This window comes from Dunckerocampus dactyliophorus, chromosome 19 (assembly GCF_027744805.1).
Source record: "Dunckerocampus dactyliophorus isolate RoL2022-P2 chromosome 19, RoL_Ddac_1.1, whole genome shotgun sequence".
NCBI lineage: Eukaryota > Metazoa > Chordata > Actinopteri > Syngnathiformes > Syngnathidae > Dunckerocampus > Dunckerocampus dactyliophorus.
This window is the reverse complement of record NC_072837.1, coordinates 13,999,602-14,023,213: the sequence shown is the minus strand read 5'-3', so window position 1 is coordinate 14,023,213 and position 23,612 is coordinate 13,999,602. Positions and strand designations below refer to the sequence as shown.

At 44.5% G+C, this 23,612-nt stretch overlaps 2 protein-coding genes across 7 annotated transcripts; one reads left to right on the top strand and one right to left on the bottom strand.

Moving 5' to 3' along the window:
* Positions 1-951: 951 nt before the first annotated feature.
* On the bottom strand, positions 952-18,125 carry bub1 (BUB1 mitotic checkpoint serine/threonine kinase). Of its 4 annotated transcripts, XM_054761848.1 has the most exons (20): positions 17,998-18,125; positions 11,115-11,158; positions 10,969-11,027; positions 10,822-10,871; positions 10,573-10,748; positions 10,424-10,497; positions 10,141-10,321; positions 8,289-8,408; positions 8,051-8,161; positions 7,910-7,988; positions 7,711-7,804; positions 7,474-7,645; positions 7,333-7,399; positions 6,577-7,262; positions 6,371-6,471; positions 6,142-6,303; positions 5,899-6,056; positions 1,799-1,973; positions 1,361-1,467; positions 952-1,276 (listed from the first exon to the last, which is right to left on the bottom strand). In XM_054761848.1, the coding sequence occupies exons 1-20, from the start codon at positions 18,075-18,077 to the stop codon at positions 1,078-1,080; spliced, it is 2,895 nt and encodes a 964-aa protein (XP_054617823.1). In that variant the 5' UTR covers positions 18,078-18,125; the 3' UTR covers positions 952-1,077. The 4 variants fall into 4 exon arrangements, with proteins under 4 accessions (XP_054617823.1, XP_054617820.1, XP_054617821.1 ...); XM_054761845.1 differs by having other exon boundaries at positions 10,141-10,497; XM_054761846.1 differs by having other exon boundaries at positions 7,333-7,396; positions 10,141-10,497.
* A 534-nt stretch (positions 18,126-18,659) lies between these two features.
* Positions 18,660-23,397, top strand: LOC129172121 (heterogeneous nuclear ribonucleoprotein Q). 3 transcript variants are annotated; one of them, XM_054761548.1, is made up of 12 exons: positions 18,660-18,820; positions 19,275-19,434; positions 19,656-19,774; positions 19,839-20,060; positions 20,139-20,315; positions 20,391-20,526; positions 20,604-20,809; positions 20,877-21,026; positions 21,088-21,209; positions 21,277-21,658; positions 22,722-22,798; positions 22,864-23,397. In XM_054761548.1, exons 2-11 carry the CDS (start codon positions 19,275-19,277, stop codon positions 22,758-22,760), a joined length of 1,713 nt encoding a protein of 570 aa, XP_054617523.1. In that variant the 5' UTR covers positions 18,660-18,820; the 3' UTR covers positions 22,761-22,798; positions 22,864-23,397. The 3 variants fall into 3 exon arrangements, with proteins under 3 accessions (XP_054617523.1, XP_054617522.1, XP_054617521.1); XM_054761547.1 differs by having other exon boundaries at positions 22,719-22,798; XM_054761546.1 differs by lacking the exons at positions 22,722-22,798; positions 22,864-23,397 and having other exon boundaries at positions 21,277-22,214.
* The last annotated feature ends 215 nt before the right edge of the window (positions 23,398-23,612 follow it).

The following is a 23,612-nucleotide window of genomic DNA, read 5'->3' as shown; positions in this document are numbered from 1 at the left end:
TTCTGCTGCCTCGTTTATCGCAAAGAAAGCATGAGAGGAGAAGGACGCCTTACTGTGTCAACTCCAAAGTCCCTCGGCGGGAAAACGTCCACGCCGTCCTCTCCCGGATATCGGCTGGAATATCGGCTTTGTCCTCGTAGCCCAGGAAGTACAAACTGAAGCGCACGGAGGGGAAGTCGATCTTCTGCAGCAGCCTGACGCACACACACACACACACACACACACACAGGGTTTGAAGCGCTGTGTGGCAGGAGCAGCACTAAAGTTCTTTGGACTCACGTCAGGCCCAGGACGCGGGTGTAGAAGTCCAGGGAGCGAGCGGGATCCTTGACCCTCAGCATGGTCTGCTGCATCATGTAGTCCTGCACATAAGTTGTGTTAAAAAAGTTCTCATGGTTCTTTAGTGGTTTCGTCATCTTGTCATTCTAGCGTGTAGCGTTAGCAGTGCAGCACAGAGATGGGTCCTGCACGCCTAATCAGAACCAAACACAGCATTTTAACTTCCAGCTCAAGTGTGGTCCAGTGAAGCGAAACCTTGGTGGCGGGGTCTGCATCCTTGCAGGCAGCTGTCACAAGTTGGTCCGACAAACCTCCAGCGTCCATGACTCTTGTTTGGAGTACCTGCCCTGTGCTGCATTCATGTGCCACTGGGAAAACTGCTTTGTCCGATTGCTACTTATCTTCCCTCCCAGACGTTGCAGAGTTTACAACACAGCTGATGAAACTTGCCACCTCGCGGAGACGTTCGTCTTTGCAAAGGCAGACAGAACCTTTCCACGAGCAACAGCTGGTGTGGAATAATGACAATAACCACTGCACCTGAAGCCATCACGAAAGGTGTGGAAATGAAAAAATGCAGCCTGTCTGAACATGCCCACGTGCATGTGTCTGTGGCGCCACCTGCAGGTCAGACTGAGGACACCAAGCGCTATTGTTTGTTTGTCTTTATTGTTTTCTCCGTCCAACACCAGAAGATCATAACACTTACTCATCAACTCCACTAAAAAGTCACTGGGGGGCGTAACACGGGAGGCAGGCTGTGTGCGGATTGGTGGATGTGGGGGTGGAGGTGTTTGGTCATCTGCGAGCGGCCTTGATGCTCTCCAGCAGGAGAACCACCAGGCGGCTCTTCAGTGATGCCATCTTGCTGCTGTAGTTGTCCTGCAGGACGGACTCCAGGTGGTGGCGGAGGGTGCTCAGGCTCGCCAGCGGGCTGCAGTCGGGAATGTTGAGCAGCGTGTGGAACAAGTCCAGCCACATCTCGCTGTGAGGGTTTCTGGGAGAAGAAAGAATGCTCACGTTTAAGTTGGGATGGTGAGCTAGCAAGCGCTAATAAATGTGCAAGGTGCACAGGAAGTACCTTCGAAACACGGCGGTGGTCCTCCACACGCCGCCTTCGTTCACCACCTGCATGTACGTCCCAAACAGCATGCAGTGCACCGTGCCTGCGATCCCAAAGTAGTCCGTCTGGCAACACACACACACACACACGTCAGAGCAGTGTTTTTCTTGTGAGAGCTACTTTTAAAAAAATGAAAAAAATTTCATAGCTTATTTCAAACAAACAAACAAACCGAATTACCCGAACAAAATGCTTGTATCCACACTGACATTTTGTATTTCCGAATGCATTCTAGTGTTCTCACATTAACTGAAAACCTGAATGAAAAGCAGGCTTGCAGGCGCCTCATGTGGTCGTGGGGGACCGTGTTGGTGAATCCTGCGTTAAACGATGACACCACGAGATGACGTTCACACAGTCTTCTCGGAATGAAGTAAATAGTAGTCATGCAATCACCTGGTAGTTCCAGGGTTTCCCGTTGAGCATCTCCGTGCATTGGAATCCTGACGTCAGACACCTGGCAGTGAAAGCCGTCCCCTCTGGGAAAAGTTCCATGTCGATACTTTGACCCAAGTCGATGAGAACCAGACCCTGCTCCAAGTTCTCACACTCAAACTTGTTCTCCAAGAACCTGAGCAAAAAAAACGTGTTTCTTGTTTATACAGTGTACTATTTCATGTGCAGTATGTAATAAGTATTTACATAAGCATTTATTACACACACACACACGCATGCGCGCGCGCACGCACGCACACTGGTGTGAAAAAGTGTTTGCTCCCTTCCTGATTTTTAATTTTTTTGCATGTTTGTCACACTTAAATGTTTGTGATCGTTAAATTTAAATATTAGTCAGTGACAACACAGCTGAACACAAAATGCGGTTTTTAAAATGACCCTTTTTATTGACAAAGTGATTGGCTCCTTGTTAAAACATAACTTAACTGAGATTAGTTGACATCTATCACGGATCTGTACTAAGTCTGCATAGACCATACGTCGCACGCGCCCGTGCAAGCCGCTGAAGCCACAGAGAGGCCATCTTACCACTCACATCTCGTTAGTAGCAGACTACTGTACATTGGCACAGCGTACATAGTGCACAAAGCAGATGAAGAGGTTCGCAGAACATCTATATTTTAAATTAAAAAGCGGGGAGATTCTCTCATTCCTTCAAGTAACGCAACCTTCGTCCCTTAAAAACGATTTGATACGTTATTCTCCATCTTTGGCTATATTAAATGTACTTTTTCCCCTTCCAATTCTCATTGCCTTTAGGACAAAATTCTACTCTGGACCCTGGCTCAGCACTCCCCTATAGCAATGCATAGTTTTACTCCTCTAGAAAGAGATTTTAATTTTAACTGCATATCCCATCCCTTTTTGCCACTAAAATCCATGGTCATGATCCTTTACTTTTTTTTCTTACTTTCATCCAATTCACTATGCTCTCATCTGTACAAAATATGAATCATAAAAGAGAGTGACTTTGGACAAGTTTTAAAATCATTTAACATTTTGCTGATTTTTTTTTGTTTGTGTTATGAAATAGAAATAACTTCTTTTCTGATATAGAAATATATCTTAACAAAAAACACAGGAATAATATGGAATATAATATGTAATAATATATAAACATTGTCTCCATATGGTGGTTCATTTTAAATTCGGGTAAACAAAAAAAAAACACGTATTTTTTTATATTTGCAAGCAACCGCAAATTATATAGTAGTCTAGTCGCGGTTGTTTGTTTACATATCCCCACAGCCCCGTATTAAAGCCGTTATGACTCAGGTATGGTATGATATCGACAGAATTTTAAAAAATGATCATACCCGAGTCCTTATGACTAAGCTCAAGCACACCTGTTGTGTGAGTGTGAGTGGGTAACAAACTAACAACAGACTTAACAACTCACAAGTTCTGACATAAGTCATTGTCCGAGAAGTGTTTCTTGTGAGTGGTAATATGGCGGCCGCGTGGCTTCACAAGTCATTGACCAATGGTGTATCCAGACTTATTAGTACAGATCAGTGACATCCATCAGTCTGGCAAAGGTTATAAATCCATTTCTAAAGCTTTGGGACTCCAGTGAACCACAGTGAGAGCCATTATCCACAAATAGCGAAAACATCTAATAGGTGGTGAACCTTCTCACGAGTCGCCGGCCAACGACTCATCCAAGAGGTTACAAAAGTGGGTAAAAACAGCCTGCATGCCAGAGTTCCAAGACCAAAACCACTGCTGAACAAAAAGAACATTAAGGCTCGTCACAACTTTGCCAAAAAACATCTCAATGATCCCCAAGACCTTTGGGAAAATAATCTGTGGTCTGACGAAACAAAAGTAGAAGGTGTGTGTCCCATTACATTCATCCATTTTCTATGCCGTTTGTCCTCATTAAGGTCGCAGAGGTATGCAGGAGCCTATCCTAGCTGACGTCGGGTGACAGGCGGGGCACACCCTAGACTGGTCGCCAGCCAATTGCAGGGCACATAGACAAACAATCATTCACACTCAGAATTCATACCTATGGACAATTGGACAATTATGGACAGTTTAGAGTCGCCAATTAACCTAACAGGCATGTTTTTGGAATGTTGGAGGAAACCGCAGTACCTGGAGAAAACGCACGCACACATGGGGAGAACATGCAAACTCCACACAGAAATACCCAACAGAGATTCGAACTCAGGTCTTCCCGATCTCCTGACTGTGACTGCGTGGCCAACATGCTAACCACTAGACCACCGTGCGGTGGCCCTGTTCCATTACATCTGGCGTAAAATGGCGAATTTCAGAAAAAGAACATCATACCAACAGTAAAATGTGGTGGTGGTAGTGTGATGGTCTGGGGCTGTTTTGCTGCTTCAGGACCTGGAAGACTTGCTGTGATAAATGGAACCATGAATTCTGCTGTCTACCAAGAAATCTTGAAGGAGAATGTCTGGTCATCTGTTGGTGACCTCAAGCTGAAACCAACTTGGGTTCTGCAGCAGGACAATGATCCAAAACACACCCGCAAGTCCACCTCTGAATCGTTGAAGAAAAACAAAATGAAGACTTTGGAGAGGCCTAGTCAAAGTCCTGACCTGAATCCTATTGAGATGCTGTGGCATGACCTTAAAAAGGCGCTTCATGCTGGAAAAACCTCCAATGTGGCTGAATGACAACAATTCTGCAAAGATGAGTGGGACAAAATTCCTCCACAGCGCTGTAAGACACGCATTACAAGTTATCACAAATGCTTGATTGTAGTTGTTGCTGCTAAGGGGGGGCCCAACCAGTTATTAGGTTTAGGGGGCAATCACTTTTTTGCACAAGACCAGGCAGGTTTGGATGTGTTTTCTCCCTTAATAAGAAAAAGTTTCATTTAATAACTGCATTTTGTGTTCAATTGTGTTTTCATTGACTAATATTTAATAATTTTTTACCTTATTAAAGATCCAAATGTGCAAAATGCAAATTCTAGCAATTTTTCAACACACACACACAAAAACGTAAAAAAAAATAATTGAAAAATGGCAAGAATTCACATTTTGCACTGTTCTTAAAAAGCTTCTAAGTCGAGCTTCAAACACAAAAACAATGCGGAGACATAAAAGTTTAATTTAGGAATTTAATACATTTATTGCAAGCAAGCATTTAAGTGAAATAGGCTGTTCATCAGCTGTTCATTGACCATAGCTGAAACCCCCCCACCAAGACCCCTCCCCCCCAAAATAGAAATAAAACGTTGAAGAAAGGAGTCATTAATGAGTAGCTGCGCCATTCTTGTTCATCAGCTGAAACATGGGTTTGGGCATGCTTGATGCCAGCGTTTCCTGAAGGCTAGTGGGAATGTTGCTCCAGGTGGTGAAGATGGCTTCATGGAGGGCATCCACTGTCTGGAACTGAGCATTTGAAAGACCTTTTTTCTTCTTAAAAGGCTTCCGTAGCAGATGCCGTCTGATGGTTATTGGACTGCACTCGGCACCAGTAACGACCTTCATTTGGGCCGAGGATGGTCCAGTGTCTTGATGGGCAGCCAATAGGATCCGCCAGCTCAGGGCCGGTGACATTTCTTTGGGTCTACCACTTGACGTTTGATGTTTGAAGAAGTTTCAAGAGACTGTCTTACCGAGTCCAACCTCAGCAGCAATGGCGCCCTTCGAGAGGCTTTGCTTATGCAGCTTAATAATCCCACCGCGTTCAAAGCTTTTTTTGCCTTTGCCATCAAGAGATCATGAGAGTGTGACCTGACACTAAATCACATTCAATCCACATATTTTGCCTTTTAAAGGCTGCGGGCTTAAAAGGTTTGATCAGCTGATGAACAGCCTATTTCACTTTAATGATGGTTGCCAATATATTGATTATGTCAATGTCTTCTCTCGTTCCCATTTCTCGTTTTTTGCACTTTAGAACAGCTCAACTTAGAAGATCCAACAGTGCAAAATGTAAATTCTTGCAATTGGTCTTAAAATTTTGATGAGAAGTGTATGTGTTTTGATGTAGTTTACATTGTGTGACACGTATGTGGATGTGTGTCCATGCTGCGGTAGCATACAGGTACATACTTGTGTGCCAGCATGAAGTTGTCGGGCTTGACGTCAGCGTGGATGATGCGAACGGCGTGCAGTTCTTCCATGATACGCAGGATGCAGATGGTGAAGTAGATGACGAGAGGCTGGGGCATGACCTTCTCGCCGAGTTGCTTGTACATGTTGATGGCGTTCTGAGGGTGAGGGGGGTCACACAAGAAGTGAGAGGGGAGGACGCCCCTAACAAAAGATGGCAGGGGTGCTGGTGTGAAGGTGTACCAGCAGGGTGCCGTAGTGATGCAGGTCAGCCATCAGAATGCTGCCGTTGGTGAAAAGGTGAGCAGAGTGGACGCGGCTGTACAGGTGGCGCGTGTGCGGTGTCAGGCGAGCGTCCAGCTGAGTGTTGATGTAAAACTCCCAGGGATTGGATGGTTTCTGCACCTGTGGATGGCAAACATCAGCGAGCACGCGACAGCAAACACGCCACACGTCTTCCACGCCTTCTTACCTTCAGCACCATCTGCTCAGAGCTCTCGGGGTTGGTGGCCTGATAAACCGTAGCGAACGCTCCTTTGCCGAGGACGCGGTCCACACGCAGAGACCAGTTTCCTGTCAGAGGGGACAGTTAGCATCCATGCTAAGCATAATTTCAGTTAATTCAAATGGACTCTCAAAGGTCATTATGGATCATTTGTAGAAGAGTAGCGGCGTTACCCACGCTGATGCTCATCTTGGGCGTGATGTTGGGGAGGCTGTGCCGCCAGCTGATGTATTGCGGGTGTGAGCTGAGAGGCGGGCTCATACGTGACAGGAGTTCAGAGATGAGGTCGCTGCTCCATGGATCTGATAGCAGCCTTGTCCTGGGAGCAGAGTCTTTTTCCGGGCTCGCCATGTGCTCATCATGCAAGGTGAGCGGCGTCGGGCTCATGGGCACGTCACATGGGGGTTCTGGACTCATGCAGACATCCAGGCCCCTACCTGGACTCGGGAAAGCTTCCAGGTTGGGCTGGGTTGGGGGGGCGGGCTGCCAGTCTGACGCTGCGAGAAGGTCACAGGCTTTTTGGTTGGCTTGTTCTAAATTGTTCAGGATGCTAAACGGCCCCCTGACAGAGGTGGGGTCTGCAGGAGGTGCCGGGTCAGCGGACACGCCCCAATGAAGTCCACTGGTCCTGGGGGCTGACGAGTCACAGGGGCCGAGCGTCTGCTCCCTGAAGGACAGCACGGCAGGCGGCGGGAGCTGCATCATGGTGGATGTGGAGGCAGTCAGGTGGCAGTCGGCGGTGGCGGTGGTGGAGAGCGGCTCCCCCACGATGGTGCAGTGTGACGCTGAGGAAGCCACAAGCTCACCGGATGCGGCTTCGGACGGCTTGTCGTCAGACGGACTCTGCTCCATGATGGGGCTGTGGGAGGAGTCACATGATTCAGCAGGCTTTAAACAGGAAGTGAAGAGCGACGGGGGGCGTGGCTAACCTGAGCTTGTGTTGACGTCTGATGAAAGCGTTTTCATTCGCTTCTGTGCCGTCGCACTTGTTGTCTGCTGACAAGAACAAAGCGGCCCATCAGGACATAGAGGACACGCCAGCGGCACGGGCAGAGAGCGGGACACGTTACCTTCGTCCTGGAAAATGTTGGCGGGAACTTTGTGTGTGAACGGCGTGGACATGCAGTGCGCCGACATGGCGAAGTCAGCGGTGCTGTTGGGACACGCCGCCAGACAGCTCAGCACGTTGTCGCGAGCGCCCCACATGGTGGTCTCCTCAGGCGTCTTGTCCTGAGGGCTGTCCTGCAGGGACACAGCAGCACCACTTCCACTTCCTGCCAATCATCATCATCATCATCATCACGCACCTCACTCACGCTGGTCTTTTTCCACTCGGACAGCGGGAGCTCAGACAAGCCTCGGATTGGTTTACTCTTATGCGCAGCATGGGGCGGGGCGGCCCTGGGGAAGACAAGGCCTTTGTCATGTGACTGTCACTCACAGCCACTTCATTAGGTACACCTGCACTTCTATGCGCTGAATGCCAATTACGTGAAATGTTCTTACGTGACATTTTCTTTGTCACAGTCATCCTGGTAGACGGTGAACGGCTGGGAGGCGCTCACGTCGGCGAGCAGGGCGGGGCCTGAGTGGAAGGAAGCGCCATTAATGCCAGGAGACGCAAGCGAGGATCACCTGACTTTTTACCATATGTTGCCTGCTCGTCATCCAGCGGCTTCCCGCCTGCGAGGAAAGCTGAGATGTTGTTGGAAGGGTCCTCCATGAGCGTGGGGGCCTGGAACATGCCCATGACGACATCTGCGCCACACACACACACACACACACACACACACACCTCAGGAACAAGATCGTACTGACGATGTCATGAGGTCACATCCGTGCAGCATAGAAAGTTCCAGAAGGTGTGAAGATGAAAAGAACTCACCCAGAGCCTCACGTGTGTTGACAGTGGGAGACGGAAGCACCCACGATGGAGTGGGGTGCCCTAAGCCCAGTGAGTTGTTGGGAGTGATGTGGGACACGCTCGCGCTGCCTTCCTGTGACGCTGACACACACGCACACAACGTTGCTGGCTCTGATGGCGCTTCTAAACCAGGGGTGTTGTCAGTGTACACCTTAGATAACTGTGTCAATTTACTGTCCCGTCAAACTAACTCACAACCATTAATGTCGAAACCGCTGACAACAAAAGTGACTACACATCTCAGGTAAAATGTCCAAATTGTGAATATTTAGTGTGGATGGCATTATTTTTACTTTATATTTTGTTTAGTGTCAATATCTCCTGTGGATAGCATGAAATAGATGATGTTTTGTTGAAAGTATGAATAATACACTGCTGATGAAAATGTCAAGACCAGCTTAAACCAGACCAGTTGGCCGTGCATGAAGATACGGGACCATCCTCCGCCCAAATGAAGGTTGTTCCTGCATCAAGGGAGGGAAGTTTACAAAAATGGCCATCAGTTCCACACAGCGGATGCCCTCTGTGAAGCCATCTTCACCACCTGGAGCAACATTCCCACGAGCCTCCTGGAAACGCTGCATCAAGCATGCCCAGAACTATTTTTCAGCTGAGTAACAAGAATGGCGCCGCTACTCATTACTGAGCTCTTTTTTTTTTTTGGAACATTTTATTTCTATTTTAGGTGCATTTCGGGTTTGTTTGTTTTTTTTTCAAGCTATGCTCTTAAAGTTTTGATGGCCCTGTTTCACTTTAATTTTTTGTCCCTTTTTTATTTGTTTTGCATTTTGAAGCTATACTTAGAAGCTTCTTAAAGGGATAGTTTGGATTTTTTGACATGAAGTTGTATGACAGCCCCATCAGCAGTGTAGTGCATCAGCAGTGACTTACACCCCCCCCCCCCCCCCCCCCCCCCCCCCCCCCACTTTGTCCCGTGAGCTGAGTTCTGGTCAGATTTCGTTGATGAAGAACATAGAGTAGTTCCGGTTAGTTGGTGAGGGCACACTTAAGTAAAGATGGACAATGGACGCTCAGTGATACGACGGGAGAGAAAGTAACGCCGAGCGATTGTGAGGTCTGATTTTTCTCAAGGAGGCATTTTTGTGATGCAAATCTATTACTTTTGAAGGTATATTGTTTTGAGAAGCCAAACTCCTTACTTAAGTGGCCCCACCAACTATCTGGAACGACGTTCCTCGGGACCGAAATCTGACCAGAACTCTGCTCACGAGACAAAGTGGGGGGTAAGTCGCTGTTAATGTGAATGCCATACAACCTCACGTCGAAAAATCCAACCCATCCCTTTTAGATCTAACAGTGCAAAATGTCAAGTCAATCAATTTTTCAATTGGTCTTCAAATGAGTTATTTTGAGTGGACGGTAAATTTACACCGCTATCCAAGCTGTACACTGACTGCTGTACGTCGTTTCTTGTTTTTTTTGTGTTGTCCCATGCAAAGACATGATCAAATATTTGCACAAACCTGAGGGGTGTACTCACTTTTGTGACATACTTTACATACATGCACATAGCTGTTGCGACGCAGTCCTTATGATTACCGTAATGACCCGCATACCACCGCAAAATGCAGTATCTCGCTTCAGAAAGACTTGCTTGGACAGCTCAAGACTTACGGTCATTTCAAAATGGAATTGCAAGCCCTGCAGCCGGCTACAGCTTTGCTGTTGGAGGTTTCCCCAGAAATGATTTGGAAAAGTTTGGCGTGCCAGATTAAGAAGCTTAGCGGGCTGTAGCTTGCCCATGTCTGTCTGGATTGTTCCGCATGTGGGGTCTTAAATGTTTTAAACCTACCATGCAGCACGTCCAATGATTCTGGTGGTATTCTGACTCCAGCCCCTGAAGTGTCTTGAGGCAAACTTTTGCTCTGCTCAGCCAAAATGGACGCATGATGGAACTGCTCTGAGCTGGCAGTGTCGCTGCCGGGTGCTGTGGGGAGCCACCAGCTTTGAGAATGTTCCGGTAGAACAGGCAGCTGAGGACAACCATTTTGTTCAATGAAGTTAATATTGCGAAGGAGAAGGATGAAGTGAACAGCAAGGATAATATTAACACCCATGCCAAGTTGTGATATCACCTTGCACGGCAGGATATGTTTCATTTCAAGCGCAAGGCTGTCGATTCTGTTCTGATTCCTCACCTTGTCCTCTCCTGCCAGCCAGAAAGCACAAGTTAGAAGGCAGCAAGGGAGGGAATAAACCCCGTCAAGGTCATTTGACGTCTTACGGCTTGCTGTCTGCTTGCTCTCCAGCTTCTCTTGCAACTTTTGGAAGAAGTTTTGAGCTCGCACTTCCTCGAAGCACAGCTCGGATCCTTCACACATGAGCGCATCCTTCATGTACTGCGGCACCAGCGTGACGTTGGAGGAGGGGATGGCACCGGACGTCTCAGAGCGCGACGTCCTGGGGGACAAAATGCATTTTCCTCGGGCCAGAGTCGACTTTTGAGCTGTAGACGTCTTGAAAAGTGACTTACGTGGTGACGGTTATGCGTGACGCCGCTTTGGCTGGGAAGTCCATTGTGGCCTGAGGCAGAAGACCACGTGTTGATAGTGGTGATAATAATCACAATAATTATCATTATAATGATGATGATGACGAGAACCTCTGAGTGACAAGTCACCTCTCTCTCTGAAGACATCTGGTTCGTTAACCGGGAGTCCATCAGCGGCCTTTGACCTCCTGCATGACATCCAATTAGAAGAAATGAATGAATGAAAGAAAGAAATGACAAGATGACTCAGCTAGCGTGAGGAAATGACCTCTGACCTCTTGATGCAGTTTCCTGGCTCCTGCTTGTGGATTGAAACGTCCTGATGATGAGACTTGAGTGTTATTATTCCAGTGTTACATCCATCCATCCATTATCTATACCGCTTCTCCTCTTTAGGGTTGCGGAGGTATGCCGGAGCCTATCCCAGCTGACTTTGGGCGACAGGCGGGGTACACCCTGGACTGGTCGCCAGCCAATCGCAGGGCACATATAAACAACCATTCACACTCACATTCATACCTAATGTATACCATGTCCATCATACCATGTCAAGCTCTTATTCTGGAAATACTCATCTTACGCTTCCTTCCAACAGTATGGACTAGGGACGTTCCGATCCACATTTTTTGGCTTCGACTCCAATCTGATTTTTTTTATAGTCTTGCCAATCTGATCCAGATTGTTTTTTTGTTTTGTTTTGTTTTTTTAATAATAATAAGCTTTTGTTACAAACATGAATTTGTGGGATTGAATAAGATTATGGAAATAACTCTTCTAAGCATTAACAGTAATGCCACCAAAGTATTGCTGAATTTACTATTTATTCCACAGCATGACCAACAATATTGTTTGTCTCTGATAACAAACCTCTGTGAGTCACGTCCCTAATCCAATAAAAGTTCTTCCAATAAAAGATAAAATTGAAAAAAAAAGGGCATTAAAAATACTTTTAGGGTAGGACATGATTTGACATGGTTAGAGATCCATTTTTGGGGTGATTTACAATATGACTTTTTTTATTATTATTTTTTTAAACAAAATCTCTTAGGGCCCGATGAAATCCATTTTATTTTTTCCCAAATTCTGTTTTTTCTGTTTACATTTTTTTAGAATTCAGATGTTGTTGTTTTTTTACCTTTCCCACTTATTTTACCAGCATAGTGTGTGTGCTATTTGGGTTTGTGAATAAAATGCAAAAATCCTTACATTTATTGATGCGATTCATCATTGCCCCATTTTGTCCAGTACAGTCAAACTTGTCTATAGCGGCCACTAGAGGGAGTCTGCAAAAGTGGCTGCTATAGACAGGTTGGCGTCCAGTTTCAATGTTGACCAGGAGAGGGAAATAAATTTTAAAAAAAAGGGAAAATAATAATAATAATGTTGACCAGTAGAGGGCACTGCGGACTGCTGATAAAAGTTGTACAGCACTACTAGGCTTGTTATTATCATGGTTCATGGTTTTAATCCTGAACATGCATGAGTGAAACAGTAGCACATCACATAGTACAATTCACAATTTTGCATGTCCAAAAAGGAGTAGGAAGAAGCAAAGCTTATTTAATCCTACCCCTCATCAGTTTCACATCAGTTGCAATACATTTATTCACCTCTTGTTCTTCCAAGTGTACTTTGTAGGTCTACATGACAATGTAGTGCAATCATAGCCAAGGTTTTTACTTACTAAAAGGAAGCTAGAGGCTTAATAATAACTGATAACTGATAAAATACTTCAGTTAAGTACAACCGAACTCAGTTTTGCTCCCGCTGCCGCATGCATGCTAGCATATGTTTTTTTTTTTTATTGTAGCGTCGCTGGGAGCACGTCCTGTTCCCATCCTTATTTGCGGTAATGTTTTGGTGCAAATGCTCTTAAAGTTACATGTTTGACCAGGAAATAGCAAGCTCAAAAGAAGACAGCTTTTTTATGTGGAACAACTGACAGTTTGTGTGGATCTTGTGAATGATTGTGACTGAGCTAGGACTCAGTAATTAAAGTCTACACACGACGCCTTCATTGATTGAAAAACAAAACTTTTTCGTGCATGAAGCTTCTACTTGAGTTGGTAATTTGGCTGCTATATGCAGTCAGATATTGACCAAGGGAGACAAAATGGGTGGCTGCTGGCTGCGTTGGACAGGTGACTGCTATACACAGGGTCTATAACATGTAAATTTGCTGGGGGGGATTTTTCAGTGGCTGCTATAGGCAGGTGGCCCTTCTATAAAGGTGGCCGCTAAGACAGGTTTGACTGTAATTGAGAAATGGATATAGCTTAGCTAACTTTTCTAATGGGATGTCAGCCTCAGCACATATTGCTACTAAGTCTTCAACAAACTGTAACGCCCGTGCTTGTGATTAAGGAAGATGTGGTCACAGATGAAATTCCAATCTTGCTATTAATGTAAGATGTTTAATGACACCCTTATTTTGTTTACACTATTAGACAAACGTGACAAAGAGCACTCTTATTTTGAAGGTCATTTTAATGCCTGATGCAGTAAAGGTACCTTTGTTTGGACAAATACAACAATGACAGCAAAATTAGCTCATAAGACTTACATTTTTTGGCAATAAAATGCTGTAGCTATTCATGTAAGAACTGATTTTGGTTATTATCAAGAAAACCATGGAAGTTGTTGATTTCAGCATTCGATTCAACTCTTATGAGCTATATTTGTTATCATTATTATATTTGTCCAAACAAATGTACCTTTATTTGTACCAGGCATTAAAATGGATCAATAAAATGAACAAACAAGGGTGGTCTAATCCTTTTTTTTTTTCCATGACTGTATATGATTAAAGTTCTTCAACCTCATTACAAAATACCCTCACGTCCTCACTTTAGCCAGAAAGTTATGCCTGCACTTCATGAAAAAGCTAAAAGTGATGTCGCCAACGTGCTATCACGTGTCCGCTATTTGACTTACGACAGACGGTTGGACTTCACGCGCAACCGAAAGCTGTTTAACGGTAACTGTCCATTACATTTCCCCACAATGTTGAAACAATTGTTTAAATACAACAGTTTATTTTATTATTATTTTTAGTAATTTAGTCTAATTTATTTCAAATACCACCCAAATGGGTCATTTTTATTTATTTAAATAAAGTTCTGTTTGCATTTTTTTTTATTTTAATAAAAGCATTTTAAGTCTTTTTTTTCCTGCTGAAAATGAACAGAACCGAGCACTTCAAGAAACTGAACCAAACCGAAATTACGTGTGCCGTTACATGGAAATCTGACTAAAAGTCTGCGTACGCCAGAACCCTAAAATGTGCATACGAACAAAAATATTCAGACCTAAATTAAAAAAAGTGATGTGCACACACATTCACGCAATTTGCGCTGCGCCTGCCGTCCAAATATGTTTGCGCAACTCCACCTCTCGTCACGCCCTCTCCACGCCTTCACTGGTCAATGCAAAGTGGCTCATGAATGCGGCGTCCATATTTAATGACCCCTGATTGCATTTAGCTCGGTTCTTCTGAATCATGGCTGCTGAGAAGCCGAAGACGAAGAATCGGAACTTTTACTTACCGTAAAAACGGAAAATTTGGAGGACACAGCAGTGGCATAACAAGAGGAAGATAAGCGAGTCCGCTGTCAACAGCGTCAGTGGAACGGGGCGCACCGTGGTAGAACTTAAAAGTGGTCTGTTTCCATTTTTCGTCAGCATTTTTGTACATTTTTCCTAATTAATACAACATTTTAGATGAACATAAACTTAGCAAAATCAGTTTCATTTAAAAAGGTGGACGCAATGACTGAAAACGCGGATGAAGTTACCGTATGTCAGAATTTCATTGCTGTAATTCCAGACGGATACTTTAAAGATATTGAACTTAATGATGAGATGAACACCATCAAACTATTAGGTATATTATCATTATTTTATGGAGGAACTGATGCACGTTATTTCCAAGCACAACAAAAGAAAACCCCATCATTTGTGGGAAAGGAAAGAGGACGTTCAGGCACACGAGCCTGACACTGTCCACGCAAATAAAAACTACTGTTGCTATTGATGACATACTTGACAAATGCAACGAAAACTGTCTTGTTTTTTTGGATAAATTGAGCAAAACAAAGCGAGAAAGTGAGCACCGAGGTCATATTGTCTCTTTGTCTTGTAAACTTAACCCCTAGAATTATTTAATTGACAACCTGATGTTACAATGAATTGCATGTTTATTTCTAACATATGATATCACTTCACCACTTAAAATATGCGTTGCCTTTTTGCCATGTCTCCAAAAAGTGCGTACGCCAACTACACAAGGTGGCGTAGCGGCGCGCACATTCTCACGTCAAGTTGTGTTTTCAGAGGTGCCATACTTTGCGTGGAAAACGGCGTACGCAACTTTTCGGCCCCATTTTGTGCGTAAGCAAGCTATACAAGTAAGGCCCCTGGTCTTGAAGAAGTATTGGCAAAAGGTCCGTTTTTTTTTTTTTTTTTTAAAGCAGATTTTTACAAAAGCGCTGTACAATAACATGTGGCTGTAAATTAAAGGTGGTGATAAAACACCACACCAGCATAAAAAACCAAGACAATTCTAAGAAATAAAAGACAATTTGTATTAAACGTCAGAGATCATAGCAAGTGTCAATAGGAAACTACTCCTTATATTAGAAGTCTGGGCGGCCAGCCATGGAAAGCTCATCTTGCTCTTCAGTCTAGTTCAGGGGTGTCCGCCGAGGGCCACACAGTGAAAATGGAAACGATACAAGGGCCACATTGATATTTTGCAAACCAACGAGTTATATATAAATATATATTCCTAGAACTTCGTGATTTAGTTGAAAAAGCGTATTATTACTATGAACTTTGGTATGAAGTGAGTGCTGTGGTCCAATCTTGTTTTTTTCCATTTGGAGACAATTAGCTACGGTGAAACCGTACCTTCCCGTATACATCTTCGAGCATGTTGTTCATTTGTTTATTACTTGCCGCGTGGACTACAACAATTCCTTGTATTGTGGTTTGGACGGGCCTCTATACATCGTCTCCGGCTGGTTCAAAACGCAGCTGCCCGCCCGTTAACTGGCACTAAAAGACGGGAACATATAACCCCCACATATAACCCCAGTCCTGGCCTCCTGACTACCTGTTGCTTACAGCATCCAGTTCAAAATTCTTCTCTTGGTTTTTAAATCGCTGAATGGTGTGGCTCCTTCATATTTATCCGACCTACTGTCTGTTTACGTTCCCGCTAGAACAATGAGGTCCCGCTCACAGATGCTTTTAACCGCTCCAAGAACTAATCTGAAATCTCAGGGCAATAGGGCCTCTTCTGTGGCAGGTCCAAGACTTTGGAATGGCCTTCCCCTGAACATTAGATCTACGCAAATACTCGAGCATTTTAAATCTTTATTGAAATCTTATTTTAATGAGCTGGATTTTAACACAGGTTAACCTGAGCATTGTTTTTACTCTTTTTACTGTTTTATTTGTGTCATTATTTTTTGTCTATTGCATTTTGTTGTCTATTTACTTTGTTTTTAATTGCACTTTTTATTAGTGGGTATATTTTGTGTAGTTTTGTGTGCTGTAAAGCACTTTGGGCAGTTGAACTGTTGGAAATGTGCTATATGAATAAATTTGACCTTGACCTTGGTCTTTGTTCTTTTTTGTTTTGTTTTAGTTTACCAAAAATTTCAACTTTGTTCAAATAATCTTCATAAATGTTCTTCTTGTAATATTATGACTTTATTCGCATAATATTTTGACTTTATTCCTGCATAACATTCCCCCAACCTAATTCTTCAAAGATTACAACTTTATTTTGTTTCTCAATTTTTTTTATGCATTTTTTCTTTAATATTTCAACTCTATGCTACTAAAATGACATTACAGTATTTTTCACCATAATATTACAGGTTTATTCTCGGAAAATTTCAACTTTTTCTCATTAAAATACAACTTTTTTTCTCTTAATAACTGACTTTATTCTAGTAAAATTACTGCTGATTTTGCTGTTAAATCTTGTTAAATGGAAAGTGCATATAAAGTATAATTTACGTCTTACTCTCATAAAATTACAGCTGTTTTCCCGCCAATTCTGCAGGGGGTTTTTCCCCAAATATTTCAACTTTCTACTTGTAAATTTTTCACCTCGTACATATGACTTTATTCCAATAATATTTTGACTTTATTCTTGTAACATTATCATTTTTTCCCACAACCCAACTTTCCAGGAAATGACAGCTTTATTCGTTGTTTTGTTTCTCATAATATGAGTTTTAATAATGATGTAAAGTTGCTACGAAAAAAAAATCATCATAAAGTTACAATGTTATTCTCTTAAAATGACAACTTTTTTCTCTTAATAACTGACTTTATTCTTGTAAAATTACTCCCGATTTTGCTGTTAATTGTTGTAGTCTTCTTAAATGGAAAGTGCATATAAAGTATAATTTAAAGGAAAACGGCACTTTTTGGGGAATTTTGCCCATCTTCAATAATGTTGGTAGATTTTGGAAGGCTTTGTTGCCAGAATAGTTGCATCCCATTTCATGCATTCTTAACTGTCTCTATTTAGCTGTTTTTATATCTTTAGAACACACAGAAAAGAGAAAGAACGTGTTCATGTCTCACATAGATTGCGGATTGTATTTTTTTATGTGCAGTTTTCCTTTAAATTGTAGTTTTACAATTTGCTGCAGGCCAAAAAAAAAAACAAAAAAAAACTGCCGCAGACCGCAAATGGCCCCCAACCAGCACTTTGGACACTCCTGGTCTCGTTCTTGGAATGTTTCCTAGCTGCATATGGATGGAGCAGGTGGTTCTGTCCATTTCTAACAAAAATAGGATTTGAAAATAGATCCTGAAAAAACCAAGGAAGCCAGGACAACACTGTTATGTGCTGTTTATTCCTTTGTTTTATTTAGTGGAGCAGCTGGAGGCAGTGTCAAGATGCCCGGTCCAGACCAGACCGATTCTTTCAGTGGTCCAAAGTAACAAATAAGCGGCTAAGTATGCTTTTACAGTGTTGAGCCAACTTTCTTCAATGGAAGATGAGTGTGACAGTAAGTTCTCACCAAAATTACGTGATTTATAACATTCAAAACGACATGCGGTAGTCACAAGATTTGACAGAAACATTCCACCTTAATCACTCTAACTATGCAAGAAATCATTGGAAGTTTTTACCTGTATTCGTGTAGCCCAATTTCAGCTGACCGGGCCTGACTGTTCAGTGTTTTCTGGTAAGCAGCAGCGTTCTTATCCATTGCTTTCTCATAGAAAGCCTCACTGTTGACGTTCTTTTCCCTTCTCCGGTGATGGCATTTCAAATTTCACGCTCAACCAATAGCAAAGCAAGAATATTACCACGTAGTTTTCTTCGCCGATATTTTAGTGAGCACAGCATCATCGATGTTGCTCTGCTGCCATCTGTCGGGGAAAAACGATTAGCGGCCGTTCAAGAATGTAATATTCTGACTTCACATGCATAATTACGTAAATGAACATATTTGATACGAAAATTTACGCAGCGTACAAATTATATGTTTTGAATTTGATCTTTATTTACAACAATGAGTCAAATAAGGAATAAAAACGACAAATCAAAAATTGCAGTAACACATCAATTCGTGTTTCCGATTGGCTTCAAAATAAAAGTATAGTGAAGCTTTCAAAGTGAAAAATGAAGTGAAAGTCTGTTGCAAACGCCATTGCCAAACAAAATAGTTGACAACGATGCCAAATAAGATAGTATGAGGAGAACATAGCCGTGATTAAATCTTATTAAATTGATGAAATTAATTATTAATAACCGGAAGTATGAAAAATGTGCCACCCGTGAAAAGTAGTTGAGGAAACCCCGTGCTTTTAGGCCTGCGGCAGAGCCATTTTGTTTGACCGGACTAAAGAAAGCCAACATAACACCGGCACCTTGCTTATTTTTTTGTTTTTGTGACGCAAGGCTCATCACGGCGGATCCGCATCGCGTGCACCTTTTGGAATTCCTTAGGTTTGTCACCTGTACATTAAAAGTTTCACATGCGCCTTCAAAGGCTATGTGAGGCACAACCGACATTGGCTAGGTGTTAGCATTGCTAGCCGGCATTTTGTACAGCAGGCCTGCTTTCATTACCTGCTTATTTAACAGTAAACACGATTATGGCTCTAGTGCATTCGTATCGGAGGTTATGTGGAATGTGGTCCGATTGACGCCGAGGTCTTTCGCACTTTTGCGACAAAGCAAGGCGTGCAATGTTCGAGACAGCCAGTAAAAATAGCTCAGGTTAGCTCTCAGAGGCGTGGTGGACTTGTTATGGAACTTAGCTGCAGTGTTTGTGTACACCTCCGTGGCTCAGAGGGATCTAGCTTGTAATTCCATTGCTCTTTGAAACGTGACTGTTGTTTCCTGCAGAGTGCAACATTGTGCTCTGGTAATAAATGCTGCTGCTATTTCGCCTGCACAGATGTCGGGGGACATGGCCACAGATCACGTCAACGGCAACGGGACGGAGGAACCAGTGGACACCACAGCAGCGGTCTCACGCTCGGAACACTTCCAGACCTTGCTGGAGGCCGGCTTACCGCAGAAAGTGGCGGAGAAGCTTGACGAACTCTACATAGCAGGTAAGCACAGGTGTCTATTCCTCTTGGAAATAACAGTGTTGTGCACATGTTGTCGTGTGATGTTCAGCTGAAAGGGAGTCCATGCATGTCCTCGGTGAATGTCCAGCAAGATGAATCGGGGGCTTTTCAGTATGATCATATTGACAAAAATGGATGGATGGCTAACCTCCAGGTAGCGCAATGTGGACTTGCTTTCTAACACATTGCTGTCCGTCGGTCAGGGCTGGTAGCGCACAGTGACCTTGATGAAAGGGCTATTGAAGCTTTGAAAGAGTTCACAGAGGAGGGGGCCTTGCAGGTTCTGGTCCAGTTTAAAGAGAGCGATCTGTCACATGTTCAGGTATGCACGAAAAGGGGTCGGGTCTTATGCGATTCCATGTTGTAACGTGGGTATGTGTTTTCAGAATAAAAGTGCCTATCTGTGTGGCGTGATGAAGACCTACAGGCAGAGGGAGAAACAAGGGACTAAAGTTTCAGACTCCACGAAAGGACCAGATGAGTTGAAAATCAAAGAACTCTTGGACAGAACATACTACACTCTTGATGTCACAACAGGCCAGCGAAAATATGGTGGACCCCCGCCTGAGTCGGTATACACAGGGACCCAACCCACTGTGGGAACAGAGGTACATTTGCCATTTGTTGGAATGAGATCCTGAGGAGGTGCTGGGCTGTTTTCAATGTGTTTTGCTTTTTGTCTTAAGATATTTATAGGGAAGATTCCCCGTGACTTGTTTGAAGATGAGCTGGTTCCTCTCTTTGAGAGGGCGGGGCCTATCTGGGACCTGCGGCTCATGATGGACCCCCTGAGTGGATTGAACCGGGGTTACGCCTTTGTCACATTCTGTGCCAAAGAGTCAGCTCAGGAGGCGGTGAAGCTGGTGAGTGGACAGTGAACTCGGCACACCTTGTCTCATTGTCCTGGATTGGAGTCTTGTGATGTTTCCATCCCACAGTGTAATAATTACGAGATCCGACCAGGCAAGCACATTGGCGTGTGCATATCTGTGGCCAACAACAGGCTCTTTGTGGGCTCCATCCCCAAAAGCAAAACAAAGGAGCAGATTGTGGAAGAGTTCTCCAAAGTCACAGGTAAACAAGGCGTTCCTCCTACGTGCTCTTCATTGTAGAGCAGATGTTCAGCCTACTTCCCTCCTCTCTGCCTCTAGAGGGTCTCAGTGACGTCATTCTCTACCATCAGCCGGACGACAAGAAGAAGAACAGGGGTTTCTGCTTCTTAGAGTATGAAGACCATAAAACTGCCGCTCAGGCCCGGCGACGGCTAATGAGTGGCAAGGTGAAGGTTTGGGGCAGTGCGGTGAACGTGGAGTGGGCGGACCCCATTGAAGACCCCGATCCTGAAGTCATGGCTAAGGTACTGGCTGGGATTCATGCTTGGTCTGCAAATGTGTTCTTCCACGTGTTTTCTGTGCTTGTTGCAGGTCAAAGTGTTGTTTGTGCGCAACCTGGCTAACAGCGTCACAGAGGAGATCCTGGAAAAGAGCTTCAGCCAGTTTGGAAAGCTGGAGCGAGTGAAGAAGCTGAAGGACTACGCTTTTATTCACTTTGAGGAGCGGCAGGGTGCTGTGAAGGTATGTCCCATGAGACGCTGACATCTGCTGAATGAATGAATGAATGTCTGTATGTGTCCAGGCGATGGAGAACTTAAACGGCAAGGAGCTGGAAGGAGAGCCCATAGAAATAGTGTTTGCCAAACCGCCAGACCAGAAAAGGAAGGAACGTAAAGCTCAGAGACAAGCTGCCAAAACACAAATGTAAGAGCTGCTTTTCCCCCCTCCCCGTCCACCTACATACTGCCAACTGACTTTTTTTGTTTGGCAGGTATGACGACTATTACTATTACGCTCCCCCGCCCCACATGACTCCTCCCACTAGAGGGCGGGGCAGAGGCAGCGGCCGGGGTGGCTACTCGTACTCCCCGGACTACTACGGCTATGAGGACTATTATGACTACTATGGCTACGATTATCACAACTACCGTGGCGGCTATGACGACCCCTACTACAGCTACGAAGACTTCCAATCCCCAGCCCGAGGGCGGGGGGGCAACAGGGGTACCAGGGGTGGAGCCTCCCCAGGCAGAGGGCGTGGCGGAGCCGGCCCACCTCGAGGCAGAGCCGGCTTCACCCAGCGTGGCGGTCCCGGACCAGTCCGAGGAGGACGGGGCGCCAGAGGAGGCTTGCAGCCGCGAGGGCGAGGAGGGGTACGTGGTGCGCGGGGCGGCCGCGGTGGAAATGTGGGAGGAAAGCGCAAAGCTGACGGGTACAACCAGCCCGATTCCAAGCGGCGCCAGACCAATAATCAGAACTGGGGCTCCCAACCCATTGCTCAACAACCGCTCCAAGGTGGTGACCATTCTGGTAACTATTCCGGGTACAAATCTGACAACCAGGAATTTTATCAGGATTCTTTTGGGCAACAATGGAAGTAAAGCAGACTCCATCTGATTGGCCCGCGACGTCCGCTCCAAATTGGTGACATCTGGCAAGAGATCTTTTTGTACATATTTTAATGTTCTTTTTTAAAGTCCATTTGGCTTCTAGCTTTATGTATGTTTTTAGCTTGCCATGTTTTAATTAGCTAAGATGAAAAACAGTTTGTACTGTCACTACGTCATGCGTGTTTTGTTCTTGAACAAGGAAAAGAAAAACGGTAAAGGACCGTCGTGGTCCTCATTTTTGGCTTTACCTTTTGGCTTGTATTCTTTGCTGTTTGTCTGCTTGAATAAACATACACACACTCGTGTACAAAACCTCCAATTGTGTTGCCAATTCATGTTTGGGCAAATTCTCTCCTCAAATTGCCTTCAAATTGTAACGCTCCTTGGAAGAAAAATGGAGATAAGGTTTGCCAGCAGTGTCACCTCGCATGCCGTCCAAAATCACCCCCCCCCCTCCCCACACACACACCCTCAGGTGCTGTCGTCACGTGCTCATCCTCATGCCCACACTCGGCTTCTTTTGTCCAATTGGCTGTCATGCGATGTAGCGTAAGCCCCGCCCCTACACGTGTGTCAGTCAAGTCTCAATGGCGTGGGGGTGGGGGGTGGACGTTGAAGTTAGTTGTTGGTCCCCAGAGGACGACCTGCTTCCTCAGCTTGCATGTTTGTGTGTCATTTGTTCTCCGCATGAGAGGCTTCTTGTCCGCTTGTTCTCACAAACCGCAGCAAGTCGTCCTCTTGAGGCAGTGTGTGTGTGTGTGTGTGTGGACATGACCTCATGGTGTTTCCATTGTCTAATTGCTGCCTTTTGTTACCCGACTAGCAGGGCAAAGGTGTCGAGGCCGTCCCTGACGCATCGCCGTGAGGATGCACGGCATCCCGCGCTGCAGGCTGGATGCAACGGTAAGGTCACATGACTCCAACTTTGAACTTGATCAACTGCTGATGTGCGCTTTGTGATGGTGCAGACGTTGACGAGAGGTGGGTGGGGGGCTCCCTGTGTGGCTCCTGACCACACGGCATCAGGACACGGTAGTCGCCGAACGACAAGCAGGGCCGAGCGGTCGGTCTTCACGGTTGGGATTGTGTGAGGAAGAGGAGTATGACGTCAGCGTGAAAAGTCAAAAGTGTTTGTCCGGAACGTTTGTAATGAATTCTTGTGTGATTGACAGAGCCTGTCCACTTGTATGTGACCGTTCACCTTTACATGTTGTTGCTGTAGTTTGGCAAGAGAAGACTTCCTGATGAGGATGTGGAGGAAACTTCATTTCAAAATGCCAAAAAGCCACCTTTTTCAAAGGTGGCCTGCCTTTTTATCACAAAGTTAGTATTTTAATATATATTTTTATTTCAGAGATTTGTTAGGCTCGTTTTTTGACAGCTTATTTTAAAGCAGTAACTTTTGGTTCCCAGGAAGAGAAAATGTCTTTTTGCTAACAAATATCTATTTTGTACCGAATAATGACTTGTACATATTTTTCTAATAAAGACTTGATGCTTGAGTTGTTTCCTCTTATGCCTGAAATACTCTGTACTGGGGGCAATACATTAAATAAATAAAAGAAATATATAATATGTACAGATAGCATGTGTGTGTAGCAATAGAACCTGAGCCAACATGGCTGGTGTCATGAAATGACATTCATTACATCTGATTAACTGACGTAATGTATTGACAGCATTTAATTATTTCCAGATGTATTGACAGCATTTAAGT

Coding starts and splice junctions, on each gene's coding strand:
- bub1 (XM_054761845.1), bottom strand. CDS start 18,077: ATGGATAAGAACGCTGCTGCTTACCAGAAAACACTGAACAGTCAGGCC. Junction 11,028..11,114: donor CCAGGAAACTGCATCAAGAG/GTCAGAGGTCAT, acceptor GATGTCATGCAG/GAGGTCAAAGGCCGCTGATG. Junction 6,057..6,141: donor ATCACTACGGCACCCTGCTG/GTACACCTTCAC, acceptor CCTCACCCTCAG/AACGCCATCAACATGTACAA.
- LOC129172121 (XM_054761546.1), top strand. CDS start 19,275: ATGTCGGGGGACATGGCCACAGATCACGTCAACGGCAACGGGACGGAG. Junction 19,435..19,655: donor TGACGAACTCTACATAGCAG/GTAAGCACAGGT, acceptor TCCGTCGGTCAG/GGCTGGTAGCGCACAGTGAC. Junction 20,527..20,603: donor AGAGTTCTCCAAAGTCACAG/GTAAACAAGGCG, acceptor CTCTGCCTCTAG/AGGGTCTCAGTGACGTCATT.